General features: G+C 35.4%; 3 protein-coding genes across 9 annotated transcripts; all 3 read left to right on the top strand.

The window, feature by feature from the left end:
* On the top strand, positions 2,590-6,481 carry LOC108662598 (zinc finger CCCH domain-containing protein 62-like). Of its 2 annotated transcripts, XM_018123320.1 has the most exons (10): positions 2,590-2,847; positions 2,967-3,076; positions 3,223-3,337; positions 3,421-3,482; positions 3,693-3,744; positions 3,942-4,053; positions 4,730-4,828; positions 4,913-5,040; positions 5,153-5,495; positions 5,640-6,481. In XM_018123320.1, the coding sequence occupies exons 1-10, from the start codon at positions 2,660-2,662 to the stop codon at positions 6,066-6,068; spliced, it is 1,638 nt and encodes a 545-aa protein (XP_017978809.1). In that variant the 5' UTR covers positions 2,590-2,659; the 3' UTR covers positions 6,069-6,481. The 2 variants fall into 2 exon arrangements, with proteins under 2 accessions (XP_017978809.1, XP_017978808.1); XM_018123319.1 differs by having other exon boundaries at positions 5,153-6,481.
* LOC18596266 (peroxisomal (S)-2-hydroxy-acid oxidase GLO4) lies at positions 6,862-11,426 on the top strand. 5 transcript variants are annotated; one of them, XM_018123322.1, is made up of 13 exons: positions 6,862-7,065; positions 7,207-7,272; positions 7,402-7,548; positions 7,627-7,751; positions 7,828-7,874; positions 7,995-8,072; positions 8,208-8,332; positions 8,494-8,551; positions 9,251-9,313; positions 9,711-9,780; positions 10,188-10,288; positions 10,625-10,729; positions 10,994-11,426. In XM_018123322.1, exons 3-13 carry the CDS (start codon positions 7,406-7,408, stop codon positions 11,024-11,026), a joined length of 948 nt encoding a protein of 315 aa, XP_017978811.1. In that variant the 5' UTR covers positions 6,862-7,065; positions 7,207-7,272; positions 7,402-7,405; the 3' UTR covers positions 11,027-11,426. The 5 variants fall into 5 exon arrangements, with proteins under 5 accessions (XP_017978811.1, XP_017978810.1, XP_007024701.2 ...); XM_007024639.2 differs by having other exon boundaries at positions 6,872-7,065; positions 11,027-11,426; XM_018123321.1 differs by lacking the exon at positions 7,207-7,272 and having other exon boundaries at positions 6,871-7,065; positions 11,027-11,426.
* On the top strand, positions 12,617-17,210 carry LOC18596265 (peroxisomal (S)-2-hydroxy-acid oxidase GLO4). 2 transcript variants are annotated; one of them, XM_007024638.2, is made up of 12 exons: positions 12,617-12,769; positions 13,251-13,398; positions 13,480-13,604; positions 13,682-13,728; positions 13,805-13,882; positions 14,024-14,148; positions 14,320-14,377; positions 14,786-14,848; positions 15,141-15,210; positions 15,833-15,933; positions 16,532-16,636; positions 16,793-17,210. In XM_007024638.2, the coding sequence occupies exons 2-12, from the start codon at positions 13,256-13,258 to the stop codon at positions 16,970-16,972; spliced, it is 1,095 nt and encodes a 364-aa protein (XP_007024700.2). In that variant the 5' UTR covers positions 12,617-12,769; positions 13,251-13,255; the 3' UTR covers positions 16,973-17,210. The 2 variants fall into 2 exon arrangements, with proteins under 2 accessions (XP_007024700.2, XP_017977970.1); XM_018122481.1 differs by lacking the exon at positions 14,786-14,848.

Below are 17,435 nucleotides of genomic sequence, written 5' to 3'. Positions count from 1 at the left end.
GTATCGATATATTGTCAAATGTATTAATACATCAAGGAGGAAAGAAAACAAAAAAAGGGATTTTGGGCCATTTCGCCCTATCTCTTTCTCTCAGCTCTTTCTTTTCCTTTCTCTCTCTAGAAACCTGAAACCTTAAAGCCCCAAACGGATTTTTGAAGTGTTTTGAGGCTATTTGGAGCTTGGAGAACCATTCTGGAGGTAAGATTTAACGTTTTTAACAATTATTTTTCGATTTAATCAGTTAAATGTTAAGAAATCTAATTTTTTTTTCTAAATTTGGTAATTTTCCCCTTTGGCTTGGATTGAAGAATTTGGGAGCTAAGATTCGTACAATCCGACTTCTAAGGTGTGGGTTTAGCTCATTAATTAAAGATTTGACTTAAGTAGTTAGATTACTAAGATTTGGTTAATTGTGCAAAAGTTGGCATATTTTGAAAGCTAGGATTTAATTAACATTTCGATGTTTTGACATATGCAAAGAGGGAAACAGAGTTAAATCAACTTGTTGGCAAGCTAGACACCGATTGGAGACTAAAAATCAAAGTTTGGCCGAGATTACCTCCAATTTGTCACTGTGAGTGGGTTTTGAATTAAAATGCATGTGATGCATGACGCCTTGTGAAGGCGCTATCATGGTATTAATATGTGTGTATGTATATATATAATTGCTTAGATGTATGTGCCTAGGCTAGATAACCAAACTATGGAATGGGTGTTTGTGTATTGTGATGTGAGTCACATGGATGGCCTATGCTGTGTGTACCTAGACTAGGATGTCTAGAGGCTATGATGAACCCCTAGGGGTAGATTACCCTAGGTGAATGATATGTTGAGATGATTTAATTGAATGATGCCTTGGAGACTTAAAGGCTCTTAGAACCTAATCGAGCTTAAAGACGATTGAAGTTCGATAAATGTGGATTGAGGTTTGATGAGGAAAATGTGAATAAAAAAAAGGCATGATGGCCTATTTGTGAATTTGTGTTTCTGTCTGAGGGATGAATTTTGGACATTGATATGATTTGTGGTTGAATGGATTTCTGTCCCCCTCTGACTATGTGTGTGGCAGTAGGGATGGTCGTAAGCAACGACGGTGGCACTAATTCCACCTGTGATTCTTACCTGCAGTGTTTTGATGTCATCCATTGAGATTACTCCTGGTGATACCGACATTGGCAGATTACTCCGATCGATGATCTGTTTTCTACCAGCTGCTTCGGCGCTATGCGTGATTGGTTCTCCGCTTGTTGCTTCGACATGTGTGTGATCTGTGTCTCTACCAGCAGCTTTTCCGTGAGCGTGATATGATTTTTTGTCAATTGGCCACCGAGCGTGATCTGACTACGTCCAAGGGAGGACCACTCATTGATTTGATTTATATATGACGTGAGATAGCCATGGAGAGGCTTAGATAAATATGATATGATTTTGATGTGATACTTCGACAGCTAGAGTGTACCGTGGAGAATGATTTAAATAACTTTGATCGGCTTCGAGGATACGCTTAATGATATGTGTGATGATTTTTGGAGTTATTGAAGATGATGATATGCTCCTATATTGGAGATTTAGGAATAATGATATGCCCTATATTTAGAGATATTTGTTAGAACATCTAATTGTACGGAAGGTGCATATGTTTTATATATGTATTTTATATAAATATATATGATTTTGTTTATCTGTACCATTAACTGAGTATTATAGTACTAACTTATTTGTATACCATGTGTAGATAAATAAGCCACAGATTTGTGTGATAAAGGTCGTCTAACGATAGATCACTTTTGACATTAGGTAAGTTTTCCGTTTTGGTCACTCCGCTGAGTCAGTTGAAGTTTTCGCCGTAGATAATGTGTGTGGGCACTGAGTGCCACGTTATATTGTATATTAAGAGTTAATATGTATGAACCTATTTGGATAGCCAACGTACGGCCTTATTACTATTTGTATGGAATTTATGCCACGATATTGTATTTTATTTGAATTTATTATGAATATTTGATAATTGAATTTCTTAGCTTAGATATGTTTAAATATGAGTTCTGAAGCTTGCTCGGGTCTAATGGGCTTATTTGTTGGGCTCGTGCCCTAGTCATGACCTTGAATTTGGGTCATGACACCTTTATTCTTCTAGATTAAAGAAGAAAATAATTACGGTTTTTTAAATCTTAAAGTCGATTATTTTTAGGCATATGGCTGAGTAAAAAGGTAAACACAATTTCTAATTAGTTACATTTAATGTCATGTTATTTGTCACTTGCTAGTAACATCATCAACATGATATGTTAACTTATCATGTGATCGATGATATGATATAAAAGTATCAATTGTACTGTTGATTAACAAAAATTAATCAATAGTTATTGAAACAACTTTATTTGATATAAAGAAAAAATTTAAAAATTTAATTAAATGTAACAAAAAGATATGAACTTAATTGATTTTTTTATATAATTGAGGTACTAATTTAAGTAAACTCAATTTATATTAATTATAATAAATAAATTAAATCCAATATTTTTAGATTATTTAAATTCATAATTTCACCTATTTTAAAACATGACCACTTTCCAACGTCCATGACACTTCAAAACTTCAAATTCATTTTCTATAACGGCCTTGACCCCAAAATCGAAACAAAGAACCAGGCTCATCAATGGCAATCTCTGACTCTGACCAAGAAAGCTCTAAAGATTACAACGAAGGATTCGAAGAAGAAGACTACAGTAGTTATCATGGATCCGACCCGGATTACGATTCGGGTGCTGATCGAAGTTATAGCATTGAAGAGGAGACTCGTGCCAAGCTCCAGAACTTTTCCATCAAGAAAAAATCAAGGGCAGGGTAAGTCCCCATATCCCCATCTGTAATAGTACTTGATGGGGTTTCTTTAATATTTAATTTAACTTGACGGATTGTGTTTAAGTTTTTTACTTTTATAGGATTTTGTTTATACTTAACAGTGTTGCTAAGGATTTTGATTTGAGTATTAAGAAAGATCCAGAAGAAATGGAGATGAATTTTCCAGAGGTTGATGATAAAAGTTATGAGTATGTTCAAAAGATTGTAAAAGGTTAGTACTTATGATCTCATTAAAAGGAAATGAGAAATAAAAAAGAATGATCAGGAAGGCTTTTCATATTTCTTTTTGCGCTGAAATTAAATAGTTTTCTGGTTGTTTATTTTTGAAATGTGCTTTTCTTTTACAATGCTTGGCAGCTGGGAAGCTAGAGAAGCTGAAAGTGGATCAATGTAAGGTTTATTTGAAGAAAAATGGACTTAGATTGAGTGGAAGGAAGGATATGCTCATACAGCGCATAAAGGAGCATTTGGAGTAATTTCCATTTTCTTTAGTAGCATCATGATTTTGTAGACTTGCTTAATTTTTCTTTTTAATTATTTTGTTTTGTATTTTAGGATTTTAAATGGTGGAGGGGAGAAGAAGTATCCACTCTCCAGCTTCATATTGAACTGTAAAGGTACATATTTTAGCTCATGCTTTACTGAATTCAGAATTTTTGAATTACCTTCAAAATTAATAAAACGCTCCGTATCAGTTTGTTACCTTCTATATTATACCAGCTAATGAGTTTTTTTTTTTTAATTTACTTTTTTATGCATAAGGTGGTCTAGATTTGTTTCTACTATCTTTATAGGTTTGTTCTGAGAATCAAAGGAATCTGGTGCAGGTGATGCGTGCACTGGTGATGTCGTTATGTTTGAGCAGAATGTTTATGAAATGTAAGTGTTAAAATCATTCTTTTGTGCAAAAAAGGCAATGTAGTGCTTGATATAATTCTGATCTAGACAGCACTTTATAATATGCATATGACTTACAATTATAAGACTAGTAATTATTTTCCAACTCATTGGCTAACTATGCTTTGCTAAATTTTATATTTTGTTAGCCTTTCTTATCTGTATTCTAATTCTTTCAGGTTTAACATAGCATCCCGAAGTGCTAGTGGTCCACCCTGTGGTACGAGAATTGTTGCAGGCCGCATTGTCAAAGAAAGCTATGGTGCTGCCAAACAGCAGCATACATTTACAGTGAGTCAAAAGCCACATATAGATTAGAATAAACAGGTTCATATTAGAATACGAGAATAAGATGTTAAAAATGTTTATTGTTCTTCCTGGTAAGGTTACATTCAAGTATTGCTCAAATAAGATTTTAAGGGAATAATTTGGATGAGAAAGAGCATTGAAGGAATAAATCAATCAATTTATTTAACTGATCCTTTATTTGCGAAACTTTGAGCAACCTAGATACAGAGTTTCCTGTGTTTAAAGTTTTTCAACTTATTCGTGGTTATGTGTAGCAATCACCAAAACAAAACTCTGTGTTTAGGTGTAAAAGTTTTTCAACTTATTGAGCAAAAAAGTTTTTCAACTTATTCATGGTTATGCTTAGCAATCACCAAAACAGAACTCAGATCTAGTGTTCTTTGGTTGCTTTTTCCATTAGTTCAATAGAAGAAGACAGTGGGGAAGCAAGATTCCTTTTTATGTTTCTCACAATTTTGGTCAACTTAACCAATTTGCTTAATTACCCTCCATTCATGTTGCTAGGCTAGATTAAAGAATGATAAGAGCCTAATTGATGTTTATCCTACAACTGCATGCAGAGGCTATGCAGTTTTTATATAACCCATGTAAGAGGAGCAATATTTAACCTCAACGATAAGGTAGTAGTTAACATGATGTTTGTGGCTCATGTGATCAGATAGAAGTCCTCTGGAGCAAAGGGGAGAAACCGCTTCCTCCACTTCATCCCCTCTTAATTAAGGGTCGAAACCTTTACAGACTGAAGACCTTGAGACAGGTTTGAGCCATTAGACTATTTTCGTTTTTAGCTGTCTGATGATTGCTGTATATAATGCTAAATAGCCATTTGACTATTCATCAGAAATGGGAAGATGAAGGGGAGAGGCAAAAAGCTTTGATGGAAAAGCACTCAAGGGGTTCACTTGCCAGGTCAGATAGAGAAGTGCGGATCCTGGAAAAGGAAAGGAGGGAAATGCTGAGAGCAAATAGGTAAATTGGTTATGATTACACTTCAAACGATTCAGATTTGGTCCAAAATGATTCAAAGTATGCTAATGCTTGGAATCTCATCTTACTTACTTTTATCATGTCTGGACTTTAGAATCTTCAAAAAAGATGAGAGAAACAAGACTCAGTCCCAGTTAACTTCAACAACAATAGAAATTCGACCTCAACAGCTAGGTTCATCTAGTTATTCAGGAATAGTAGCACCCCAGCATCAACAGTCAGGTTTAAATGTTGTAGCGGAAAAACTTACAAGTCAAACTCATGGGTCAGGATCAGTCTTTGATTTAGAGAAACCACCAATTATGTCTCAGCAATCAGGTTTCTTAGCTGAACCTCAGCAGCTTGCAAACCAATCTAAGCAGTCAGGTTTATCAGTTACTCCCAGAGAAAAAAGGATTCAACTCCCTGAACAGTCAGGCTTTTCTCCTAATTTCAAGGCTAAAAGTTTTCAATCAGAGTATAAAAATGTTCATGTACTTCAGCAGCTTGCAAATCAACCTAAGCAATCAGGTTTATCAGTCGCTCCTAGAGAAAAAAGGATTCAACTCCCTGAACAGTCAGGCTTTTCTCCTAATTTCAAGGCTAGAAGTTTTCAATCAGAGTATAAAAATGTTCATGTATGGGAAGGTTATCAAAATCAAATTCCTCGTTATTCGGTCCAGAGCAGTGGCATTCCGGAGGTTCAGCTTCAAAAGGGTGATAAATTTCACATAGACTACAGAAAAACTAACTTCCATATGAATAAATACCAGAATTCCATCAATGACAAGTCCAGGAGAAGTGGAATGAGTAAGTTGCTTGAGACGAGCTATCATAGACATCAGCTGAAAAGCATGAACAACTGTCATCCAGAAACTCCGCCACAGAGACGAGGCTTCCTTTCACAACAGCCCTGCCGGTATCATGCTCAAGGACGATGCTATTATGGAGAAAACTGCAAATTTTTGCATGAAACGAGAGAGCTGCATGGAGCAGAGGAAAGAAGATTCTGGAGGTACGGACATTATTAAAATTTAGAATGTAGGAAGGTTTGAGCTCAAGTCCAAAGTTTGAGGGGTTTCATGGAATTCATGGACTTGTGTGCAATGGAGAAATTGAGCTTTTTGTCCGTTTTATTTGGTGAATGCTGTATACCGATTCCTCTTTAATGCAATTGTCTTGGGAGAAGTTGGTGGAGGATACGCTTTTAAATATTTCTGTCCATGCGCATAGACATTGGCTTAAAATATCCTTGCCACATTCTTTACACCCACCCAATTCTTTGCACCGCCTGCGTTTCAATCCAGGTTGTTCCTTTATATAAATTGAATCCAGGATGTGCTTGTCTATGGCTTATCTGAATTTAAACCATTTACCATCAGAGTGAACATGTATCAGTGAATCTGACAATTTTTATAACACGAGTTTTAAATTAATATCTTCATGATGAGGTATTCCTTTTGTAGAAATGTCAGTCCAATTTGATATGGGTGGTATCAATCAGATCATGGCAGCAATTTCAATCTACGTGTCAATTTAATTCCATGATTCATGCTTGTGAACCCAGCAAGAGAGCCATGGCCCAGTACTATGACTATTATGCATGAGAGAAGTTAAAATTATATGTCGAGACAAAGGACATGAATTGGCTACTGTACTGCGAAAGATTCTCTGGAAGCCTAGTGCCAGGCATAGCTTAGACTGATGTGGATGGATCAGAATACAGGAAAAATGAAACAGAAAAAAGATTCCCTTTATGTGGTAGGAGAGGTGTTTAAAGAAGTCAATTTAATACCAAATTCTCTTCGTTAGTGCTTTTCCAATATAAAGATTCGTTTTCAAAGCAAATAGTTAGGCATGATTAAGGGAACTAGAAAGGTACAACACTAGAGATTTTAATAATCCGAGTTCATTTGAAATTAAGAAATTGTTGCACACAATCTGCTCTACCTTCACAGAATAAGAATTCTGGATCTCTTAAGAAAGAAAAACACAAAAGAATTCTGGAGAGGCTTTCTGCTCTCATAGGTATGTTTTCAGAACATCAGCTCGCTTTAACTACCTTTTGGGGTTCGATCAATGCTGATGGAACACCATGCATCAGTTTTCATGGCATTCAAGCACTTTAAAATAGCTCTCATTCTTGTTATAAAATGACATCATGTGCGGTATTGCGAATCAGATATTGAGATGTAAGCAAGAATCGAGTTGTTTTAAGAGTAATTAGCAACAAAGGTCTGTATATCACAACTCTACTAGGATTAATTCTGGAACTTATACGTTTGGCTTATTATTGAAACCGTAGTGGTAGTTAAAGCTAGATATACCAGAAAGTTCAAACATAAGTGACGTCCATGTTTCCAGGAAAATGGCAGCAGAACCTGTTAATGTCAATGAATTCCGAGAATTAGCAAGGCGAGCGCTTCCAAAAATGTACTATGATTTCTACAGTGGAGGAGCAGAGGACCAATACACCTTAAAAGAGAATGAGGAAGCGTTCGGCAAAATCATGTATTGTGTTAAACTGGTTAATGATTCAGAGCAAACTTGTTCCAATCGTTTTACTAATTACGATATTTGACTTCTCAGTATTCTGCCTAGAATTCTTCGAGATGTGAGCGGCATTGATTTATCAACTACTGTATTGGGTTACAATATCTCAATGCCAGTTATGATTGCCCCAACTGGGATGCATAAGCTGGCAAACCCTGCAGGTCTAAATCCTCTCCAAAGTCTTCTGCTCTAACTTATTGCAGACTTTTATTGACTGGCTTTCTGCTTTTATTCCAGGAGAGATTGCAACGGCCAAAGCAGCATCTGCCTGTAAAACAATAATGGTATTAATATAATGTATATGAACTTTTCATGCTTAATTATTTTCCCCAAAAAGAAACTTCCTTTCTGTGTTTGGGTTCCTAAGTAATTGTGCCTATCTTGACAATTAATTGCAATTCCAGGTTTTATCCAGCGCATCTACCTGCACATTGGAGGAAGTAGCTGCCTGCTGCAATGCTGTTCGCTTTTTCCAATTATATGTATAGTTGGCCTTACCTGAACCCTTTCGATACCATGTAGACTTTATCATTATTTAGCAGCAGCAGCAGTTTCTTCTGTGTCCTGAGCAATATCATTGATAGGAAATGAACCCTAATTTGGTTTCCTCGGAATAGGTGTATAAGAGACGAGATATATCAGCTAAGCTGGTGCAGAGAGCTGAAAATAATGGATATAAGGCTATTGTCCTAACTGCTGATAGTCCAAGACTTGGTCGAAGGGAGGCAGACATTAAGAATAAGTGAAAAATCAGCATTCTCACTTTCATTGAGTTTCTATCAACTAAAAAATTGAGTTGGCAGTATATCATTGAGATGAACACTGTTGTGGTTTTACATCATACATGAAAATTTATGTCTTATGCATCTCATGTATAAGATTACTTTTGACAAACCTCTGCAGACTCGTTGTGCCTCAGCCGAAGAACCTGGAGGGTCTATTATCAACTAAATCTGTTTCTGTGAGTAGAATAGTCCCCATCCAATGCTCATGAACTAAACATTCAGTTGCTTTGACTGTTTAGATTAATCAGCTTTATATAACTGAGACGAACTCTGGTTTTACCATGATAAGAATTGTTATTTCTGACTCACGTTGTACACAAAAAGCTATGCTTTATGCATTTCATTTAGTCATTACTATTGACAAAACTATGCAGAGAATCATTGTACCTAAGCTGAATTCTGCTTTGGAATATGCAAGGCTGCCTTTTTTTCCTGGGGGAGGGGGTGGGGAGGTGTAGGCATCCGGTTTTTAAGCTAAAACTATTGCTTTAAACGCACTATATATCTTTTATGTCCAGACTGCAGAGCATAAAAAGGTGAAGAATGAGCTATATTGATTACAAAATACATAAGCCTGTCTCTTACATGATAAATCACTATTTACATTCCATTTCATTTTAACACTGTTGCTTGGAGAGGGGGTTCAAAGTACTGAATCTTATATTTGCTTTCGCTTTTTTCTTTTTTCTGCCTTATTTTTCCCAAATAAAATGTCAAATCTATACTCTGATGGAGTGTTATGGCATATGAAATATCCCTGTTTTTTTTGGATAATTGAAAAAATTAATGTAAAATGAAGGGTATGGAGTGCATCTATTAAGCCTGTTTGATGTTTTTGTTGATGACAAATATATAACTTGAAATAAATTTTGCAGGATGGTGGTTCAGGTTTAGAAGCTCTGGCCAGAGGGACTCTTGATCCTTCTTTCTGTTGGGAGGTAAAAATAAGTAAATAATCCAAGTTATCTCCTGATATATTTCTATAAAATCTATTAAAGAAGTTCCACTCTCAAGCTTAGTTTGACAATGTGGTTAGATTGCAAAACTGTTTGTTTGGACCAAAATTGCAGTACCAAACAGATTCAGTATTCAGTTTAAGCTGAGGTTTGCTTAAAAAAGTGACTTTTTCTACGGTTCTCAGGACCACAATTTTTCAGCCACCCCACGTTCCAAACTTTTACTTGTTTGTTTAAATACTTTGTATAAAGGGTCTCAGGTATGTAAATGGACAGTTTGTTTACTCTTAATATTAGTGTTGGTGGAGAAGACTGGGGTGAGTATAAGAGCCATGAAGGTAGAATTATTGGTTTGACTAGTACATTATTATCTCTGCAGGACATCCGATGGTTGAAATCTATTACAAACTTGCCAATTCTGATCAAAGGAGTACTCACTCATGAAGATGGTAAGGCTGAGTCACCACCTGATAATATTTTCATCTCTTTATTTCTTTATTTATACAGGATAGACTACAAGGAGGATCATCTCCACCGTTAGAACTGCAAGGCTTTCACAACAAAAGTTTGAATATTGGTTTCGGTCAATGTTGCCTTAATTTTAGCTTTTGTCAAAAAGACACTTACTCAGCAATTTATAGGCCCTTCAGCAATTCATTTTCTGTTTTCTTACATTCTCCAAACTCATGGAGTTAAATAGATGCATCGTTTGTAACTTTTAGAAAACAGGGTATTTTTTATTCTATTTAGTTTTTCATCTTGTTCTTGGCTTTACATATTGGTGCCAGCATACTTTCTTTTGTCTTTGTCTGCTATTAGCATGTAGCTTGTTCAATATTGATACTCGTATTCACAGCAATAAAGGCTCTGGAAGTAGGTGTTGCTGGGATTATTGTCTCCAATCATGGAGCCCGTCAGCTAGATTATTCTCCTGCCACTATTTCTGTTCTGGAAGAGGTGCTTTCCTTCACATATTTTCGTTGTTGTTGACACAGTTTCAGCCATAGAATTTTATATGTGCTAATTTAGTTAAGCATATAGATCATCAGTTTTACGTTTTTAACCCCCCAGAGAAAGCCACGTTGACTTGTTCAAGCATAAGAGAGATTATTGAAATTTCTTAGTGAGGAGAAATCTGAAACATGTGTACTAGGTATTGATGCATTCCTGCATAAGAATCTTTCTGACTTGCAGCTTTTGCTTTCTTATTTGAGCATGCTACTTTGCTCCAACATGTTAGTTAGCAAGGAAAATTTCCCATTCTGTTCATTTTTGTGCACAATGAGGTCACAGGTAGTTCACGCTGTTGGAGGAAAAGTTCCTGTTTTCCTCGATGGAGGAGTGCGGCGAGGAACAGATATTTTCAAGGCAGTGGCCCTTGGTGCACAAGCTGTCCTAGTAAGCTCTTAAACGGCCCCATCTACTTTCAGTTACGAAAGAAATTCGATGTTTCATTCACTTATATATTTTCCAGTGGTTATATGGTAGCATCTGATTGCAATTGGTTGAGCTAATAATAAAGACAATTTACACTCTCCGTGCTATAATTTGGGTTCATTTCTCTTTTTCCCTGTCGCATTAACCTTAAAGTTAAAATTATGGAACCTCAGAACTCACATCTTTCCTGTACTGACCTTTTTTGTTTACTATGTACTCTAATAGGACACCTTCGTATGTACTGTATGTATGGTGTAGGTTGGAAGGCCAGTTCTTTATGGACTTGCGGCGAAAGGAGAATATGGAGTCAGACAAGTCCTTGAAATGCTCATGGATGAGCTTGAACTCACAATGGCCCTCTCTGGTTGTTCGAGTGTGAAAGAAATTACTAGGAGCCATGTCAGGACCAAACATGAGCAGCTCCTCTCAATGCTTTAATATTTATCCAGAAGAAACAAATTTCCAGTGGATGGATTATGTCAGTAATTTATTTGGTATCAAATAAGTGGAAGCCTTACCTTATTAACAAGGTCGTTACTAAGAATGACTTGTACTAGTGTAGTTTCCACTTTCCAGTAGTGGAAGGATGTTTGCTGACTTTACACGTAGTGTTTACTATGTTTTGTCGTGTTATAAACAAGGAACGTTTGGAGACTCAGCAAGGACAACAGAGAATCGATGATAGACGTGGAGAAAACAAGTCTCCAGAATCAAAATACGGTAAGCCAACCATATTTTCTGACGTTATAAATTTCAGCGATTGAATTCAATTTCTCAAAAACCAAAATCATCTCACGTGAATGAATAAAAAAAATGACTTAACAGTGACATAAACCAAAACCCTCACATGTGAATGAATCTTTGAAAATACTGTGCAATGACTCTAAACAAATACTCCACAAAGGCCTCTGCAAAGAGAGAAAAAAACGAAAACCGAGGCAATGATGCGGGCATGCATCCCGTCCAAACTAAGCCTAAGCGAAACCCATTAATGCAAGTATGCACCCAACCCAAACTCACCCCAAGGGAAAATCCATTACAAATCTCTTAAAAATTCAGATATTTTTAATTTAATAATTTTTTAATTTAAATCACATATTTTCAAAAATTTAAATTTAAATTGTTAATACTGATTGATTCAAACACTTACATAAATTTTAACAATAACATTCACATCTGATGCAAGATGAGATATCACACATTATTATATTTACAAATATTCCCTTCCTATAATAGATTAAATGGAATAATGATAATTAATTGGATAATCCATGCAAGACCGATGCACGGGAACACTTGTTTTTGTAGTGTTTCATATGCCAACTTGATTTGTATCCGCATTTCTTGTTATGTTGATGCAAGAATCAAGATCATGACATGTTTTGATCAAGTAAAATTTACGTCTATCTGAGCATAATTTTTTCTTATCAAGTAAGATGATGTCTAAATATTAATGATTTTATAAATTTAAAATTTAAAATTATATTTAGAATAATTTATAAATTTTAGTAAATATTACATTAATGATAAAAATTTTATAAATAAAATAATATTAAAAATTAAAATAATATTATTTATGATCGAAACTTTCCTTGGACTGACCCAGAATTAACAAAAATATCTCAATGAAAATTGAGCTGAGTTTGAGCCCAAATCCACTGGATAGAAACAGGTTAAAGTCTGTTGGGTCAAGGACGAGGTTTAATTCCATTCCATAAGATTTGGGCACATAAAACAAAACATTTTTATCCTCTGCTACAAGACAAAGACAACCTTGTAAATCGAAAGTGATCATAAAGAAAAACGGGCAGAAAAGTAGCAGAAACAGGTCAAGTTGTAAGAGCAGCAATGATGGCAGAAAGGATGACCAATTAGTCATCTTTACTCGTCGTTCTTGCCTATATATATATATACACACTGATGCATTTATTGCAGTTGCAACTTTTACATCACGGGGATTTCACAGGTTCAATTTGAAATAGTTCAGTTCATTCATCAAAGGTACAATTCTATTCACATTTCCGAAATTGTAAACTTTATCAAACAGTTTGAAATTAATGTATGAAACTTCACGTTTGTGGAATTTCTGTTCCTTATTGTTTTTAATATGACTTAGAGAGACTTTTAGGCTTTTATCGAGCAGAAGATAACAACGTGGTTTTCTGGGCAAGAAGCAAATGTTGCTATGTCTGTTATTGTTTTATTAGATATGGCTTTTGCGTATTTTCCATATTATGAATTATCTTCGGAATGAAACCTGTTTATAGCTGCTGAGGAGCCCCAGCTTTTCTCAAGTTAGTCTAGTTTTTGTTCTAGTAGGAATATCTCCAGGTTCTTTCATGATCAAACAACATTTATTGTAGTTTGTTTTTGCAATAGGTTTAAGCTTGACCTAAAATCCATAAATAAACTAAAGGCTCTGGAGCATTGAAAATTGATAGTGCCTTTTTAATTTTTGTTGTCTCAATATCTTTATTTCCAGGATAAATGGCAGCCGAACCAGTTAATGTTAATGAGTTCCAAGAATTAGCTAGGCAAGCCCTTCCTAAAATGTACTATGACTACTATAGTGGTGGAGCTGAGGATCAGCACACACTAAAAGAGAATGTGGAAGCATTTCATAGATTTACGTAAGCTGTTAAGTCTGCTAATGAAATTATCGTAGCTAGCTAGGTAAAACATTCTACTGATTTGGATACATTGATTCTCAGGATCCTGCCAAGGGTACTTGTTGATGCCAGCAGAATTGATTTGTCAACTACTGTTCTAGGGTACAAAATTTCAGCACCTATTATGATTGCTCCAACTGCAATGCATAAGTTGGCACACCCTGAAGGTTTGATTCCTCTTCAGCTGTCTTTTTTAATTTTATCTCAAGTACCAATTTTGCTATTTTTGTTGTGTTTTTAACAGGTGAAGTCGCCACAGCCAGAGCAGCTGCTGCATGTAATACCATAATGGTATAACATAATATAAACAGCTTTAGGCTCATTGGCTTCCTGTAAAAGTGAATGCTGAGTTGTGTTATAAATACAGATTTTATCCTACATGTCTACCTGCACAGTTGAGGAGGTTGCTTCAAGCTGCAAAGCTATTCGGTTCTTTCAATTATATGTATTGATGCTACTTCAACTACTTTTGTGAATCTTCATTTTTTTTTTTTGTTGGACAGCAGTTTCTCTTTATCCTTTGGGATTTGCTATCCCACTGGCAAGAACTGAATTTATGACAATCTTACTATCCTTCCGTGAACAGGTATACAAGAGGCGAGATATAACAGCTAATTTAGTGCAGAGAGCTGAAAGATGTGGATACAAGGCCATTGTCCTAACTGTAGATACTCCTAGACTTGGTCGGAGGGAGGCAGACATTAAGAACAAGTGACATAGTGCTTCTTTTCTTTCATTTCGTTTTATGTTGACAGATTGATATAAGTGCTTTATATGCTGTTGGATAGGGCACATTGTGGAGAACATTAACTCACTCATCCACACATTTAATAATAAGCTGAAATTTATGCCCTTCATACGAAAATTTTCATACTTTTGCAGAATGGTTGCACCTCAGCTGAAGAACTTTAAGGGCCTCATATCAACAAAAGTTTCCTCTGTGAGTGAAAAAATTTTATCCATAATTATTGCTAAATATACCAGGATGCAATGTCTGGCCATTACTAATTTATTAGAAAGAAATGTGCATCGATGTTTATTTCCATGTTCAGAGAAAATTAGAATTTATTGTCTGCTATGTAGTTTACAGTATACTCTTTGTAAAAAAATTATTATTGGCCTAGTCATATGAGGGTATATCACCCATGGATAAGGCAGGACCCAAGGCCTGTAAAGGGAGGGTGGTACCACCAATACAGAAGACTCAATGCTAACTTGGGGTTCACTGATGATATAGAAGCTTATGCTTTCTTCCTTTGTGTGCATGTTTCCACCTTGGAAGTTCTATTTTATAGTTGAGATTCATAGTAAGCATGTAATATTCATTCAGTACATTGAACATTTACAGGATGATGGTTCAAATCTAGAAGCTTTTGCCAACAATACATTTGATGCCTCTTTGTCTTGGAAGGTATAGAGTATAAACCAAGAAACTGGATTGATTGACTTGTCATATGCTGTTTGGAATTCTTTTGAATATGTTTCTATCCTTATATTAGAAGTAAATGATGAATATACAGGACTGTTCTAAATAGCTATGTTGTTTAAGTTAACATCATCTCAAAGTTTTGAGAAAAGGTCCTAAATGGAAGTTCCTATATGTTTAATGATTTTTCATTGTTGTTGTTAGTCATTAGGCATGGACGCACCCTTGTTTTTTCCGTTCTTGTTTAATTTGAAGCAGTGCATTGGAACATTTGCAGGACATAGGATGGTTAAGATCTATTACAAACTTGCCGCTTCTGATCAAGGGAGTACTTACTTGTGAAGATGGTAAGAAAAGACTCATCAAATCAGTTGCATTGTGGTTTCTTTCCCTATACAGTAAATGATGAATATGGACATTCTCAAGTTTTCAAATTTGAAATGTTGTTACTAATGATTGCCATGGCTTTAGTCTTTTTGAAAATTGCCCTTTTGTAATTCATAAAGATAGAGTTTTTGAAACCTTTATTCCATGGAATTCTAGAAAGGAGCCCTTTTTTTAAGCTGGACTTAATGTTTTATGATAAGTCCTCTATGCTGCCACTTCACCTTAGCTCAGATGGTTTGAAGGATAAAATATGGTTAGAGATTCTAAGTTCAAGTAGAAATGCTCTGCCCTTGTATGTAAGAAGAAAAGAAAGAACTTTACTCTTTCTTGTATTTATACATTAGTAAAAATATCCATTATGCAATTCTGATTAGGTCTATTGGCGCTCTTTGGAAAGTAAAATCAGATAATTTCCTCATATATACAATTTCATAGGTTGCGAATGTCATTGTGAGTTTATAGAACACAACAGGTTTTTGATTGTTTAAGGTCAAAGCTTTTCCCTCTTTTTCTTTTTGGATATTCTGGTTTACTCTTTTATATAAAATCATCACTTAAGATTTGATATGTCAAAATTGGCAGCAATAAAGGCTGTTGAAGTAGGCGTTGATGGGATTGTTGTCTCCAATCATGGAGGTCGGCAACTAGATTATTCTCCGGCCACTATTTCTGTTCTGGAAGAGGTAACCCTCTCACTGTTGATCCTGCTTGCTTGTGAAGCTTTTAGATTTTCCAACATGATTAGGTATTGTATATAAAGTGATGAATGCAGGCCCTGTTTTTTGCTTTTTCTTTTTTTTATAATCTTTCAGAGAAAATCATAGTTGTTTGTGAAGTACTTGCAGGAAAATGAAATTGCCAATTGTTAAGTACATGTTAACAGTTTTTTCTCTCAATCTGTGTTTTCTTTTCTTATATTTGTTTTTACAACTTCTCCTAGTTGTAATATCTTTGTACTTCTCTGTTCTTGCTTTGTCAATAGATATGTAATGAATTATCCTACAAATGAAGACAAGAAAACTTTTGAATGAATAGTTTTCCCAATAGGTTACCTTAATAAGGCAGTATACTAGTAATCATCAGAATGAGGCAATTTGAGGAGGGGTGTCATTGCTGAATCCTTTTCCTCAAAATCATTTGTTCTTGTAATTCTAAATCTAGAAATGTATTTGCTAGCACATGGCTTGCAAGAAACATTTGCCTTAGGCATGGTGTTCCCCTTCCATGCTTTTTGGAGATATAGAACCAGTATGGACATTAATTTTTACCATGAGTTTGCAGGTGGTTCATGCTGTTAAAGGAAAGGTTCCTGTTTTGTTTGATGGAGGAATAAGGCGGGGAACAGATGTTTTCAAGGCGTTAGCCCTCGGTGCTCAAGCCGTCCTTGTAAGTTCTTTTGGGATCCCATTGTTCCTATTGGGCGCATACCAGATTAATTTTCCTATCTTGCACATGAAATTTAAAGGATTATTAAACTGCTTTTGCCTGTAAGCTTTTTCAATCTTAAAACACTTTGTGGACACTGACATGTAAGAGCTGCAGATTGGAAGGCCTGCTGTCTATGGGCTTGCTGCAAAAGGAGAATATGGGGTGAAAAGGGTTATTGAAATGCTGAAGGATGAGCTTGAGCTCACCATGGCTCTTTCTGGATGCCCCACTGTGAAGGATATTACCAGAAACCATGTCAGAACAAAGCATGAGGCACTCCACTCTATGCTTTAAAGTCTTTCATTCATGTTAAATCCTCTTGTTAAGTTTGTTCAGATCATTGATTAGGCATCAAGCAAAGTGCGGAATCTGTCATCGCATAACTAATCATAGGCCGTCATCAAAAAATGGAGTACTCTTTTGTGTCATCTGTTTGGAGGAATGGTGTCCTACTTTTCAATTGAGAAAACTGCAACTTTATAAATCGAGCACAAGAATATTAATGAAATGTGCTACAAGTTACAATACCTATGAAATTTATTGTTTCATCTTGATAAAGAAATTCATGGTTTTAAGATCATATGAAACTAATCATAATTTAAGAACCAATTACTTGCATGACTTAAGTTTTAATGCATACTAGGTTTTTTATTGAACACTTAAATCTTCACTATTAGTTTTGATTTCAATGAAAATTAGAGGTTAGATACTTAGATTAGATGGTACCCGACCAAATGTACTTTAGTTATTTTACCAA

This window comes from Theobroma cacao, chromosome 6, assembly GCF_000208745.1.
Source record: "Theobroma cacao cultivar B97-61/B2 chromosome 6, Criollo_cocoa_genome_V2, whole genome shotgun sequence".
Classification (NCBI taxonomy): Eukaryota; Viridiplantae; Streptophyta; class Magnoliopsida; order Malvales; family Malvaceae; genus Theobroma; species Theobroma cacao.
Note: the sequence above shows the minus strand (reverse complement) of the source record. Positions and strands in the feature narration are given on the sequence as shown.

Bases quoted from the DNA above. Each gene is read 5' to 3' on its own strand.
- LOC108662598 (XM_018123319.1), top strand. From the start codon at position 2,660: ATGGCAATCTCTGACTCTGACCAAGAAAGCTCTAAAGATTACAACGAA. The intron at 3,338-3,420 runs GTAATTTCCATT...TTTGTATTTTAG, and splicing joins CGCATAAAGGAGCATTTGGA to GATTTTAAATGGTGGAGGGG. The intron at 4,829-4,912 runs GTTTGAGCCATT...ACTATTCATCAG, and splicing joins GACTGAAGACCTTGAGACAG to AAATGGGAAGATGAAGGGGA.
- LOC18596265 (XM_007024638.2), top strand. From the start codon at position 13,256: ATGGCAGCCGAACCAGTTAATGTTAATGAGTTCCAAGAATTAGCTAGG. The intron at 13,399-13,479 runs GTAAGCTGTTAA...ATTGATTCTCAG, and splicing joins GAAGCATTTCATAGATTTAC to GATCCTGCCAAGGGTACTTG. The intron at 15,934-16,531 runs GTAACCCTCTCA...ATGAGTTTGCAG, and splicing joins CTATTTCTGTTCTGGAAGAG to GTGGTTCATGCTGTTAAAGG.
- LOC18596266 (XM_018123321.1), top strand. From the start codon at position 7,406: ATGGCAGCAGAACCTGTTAATGTCAATGAATTCCGAGAATTAGCAAGG. The intron at 7,549-7,626 runs GTATTGTGTTAA...TTGACTTCTCAG, and splicing joins GAAGCGTTCGGCAAAATCAT to TATTCTGCCTAGAATTCTTC. The intron at 8,073-8,207 runs GTATAGTTGGCC...TCCTCGGAATAG, and splicing joins TTCGCTTTTTCCAATTATAT to GTGTATAAGAGACGAGATAT.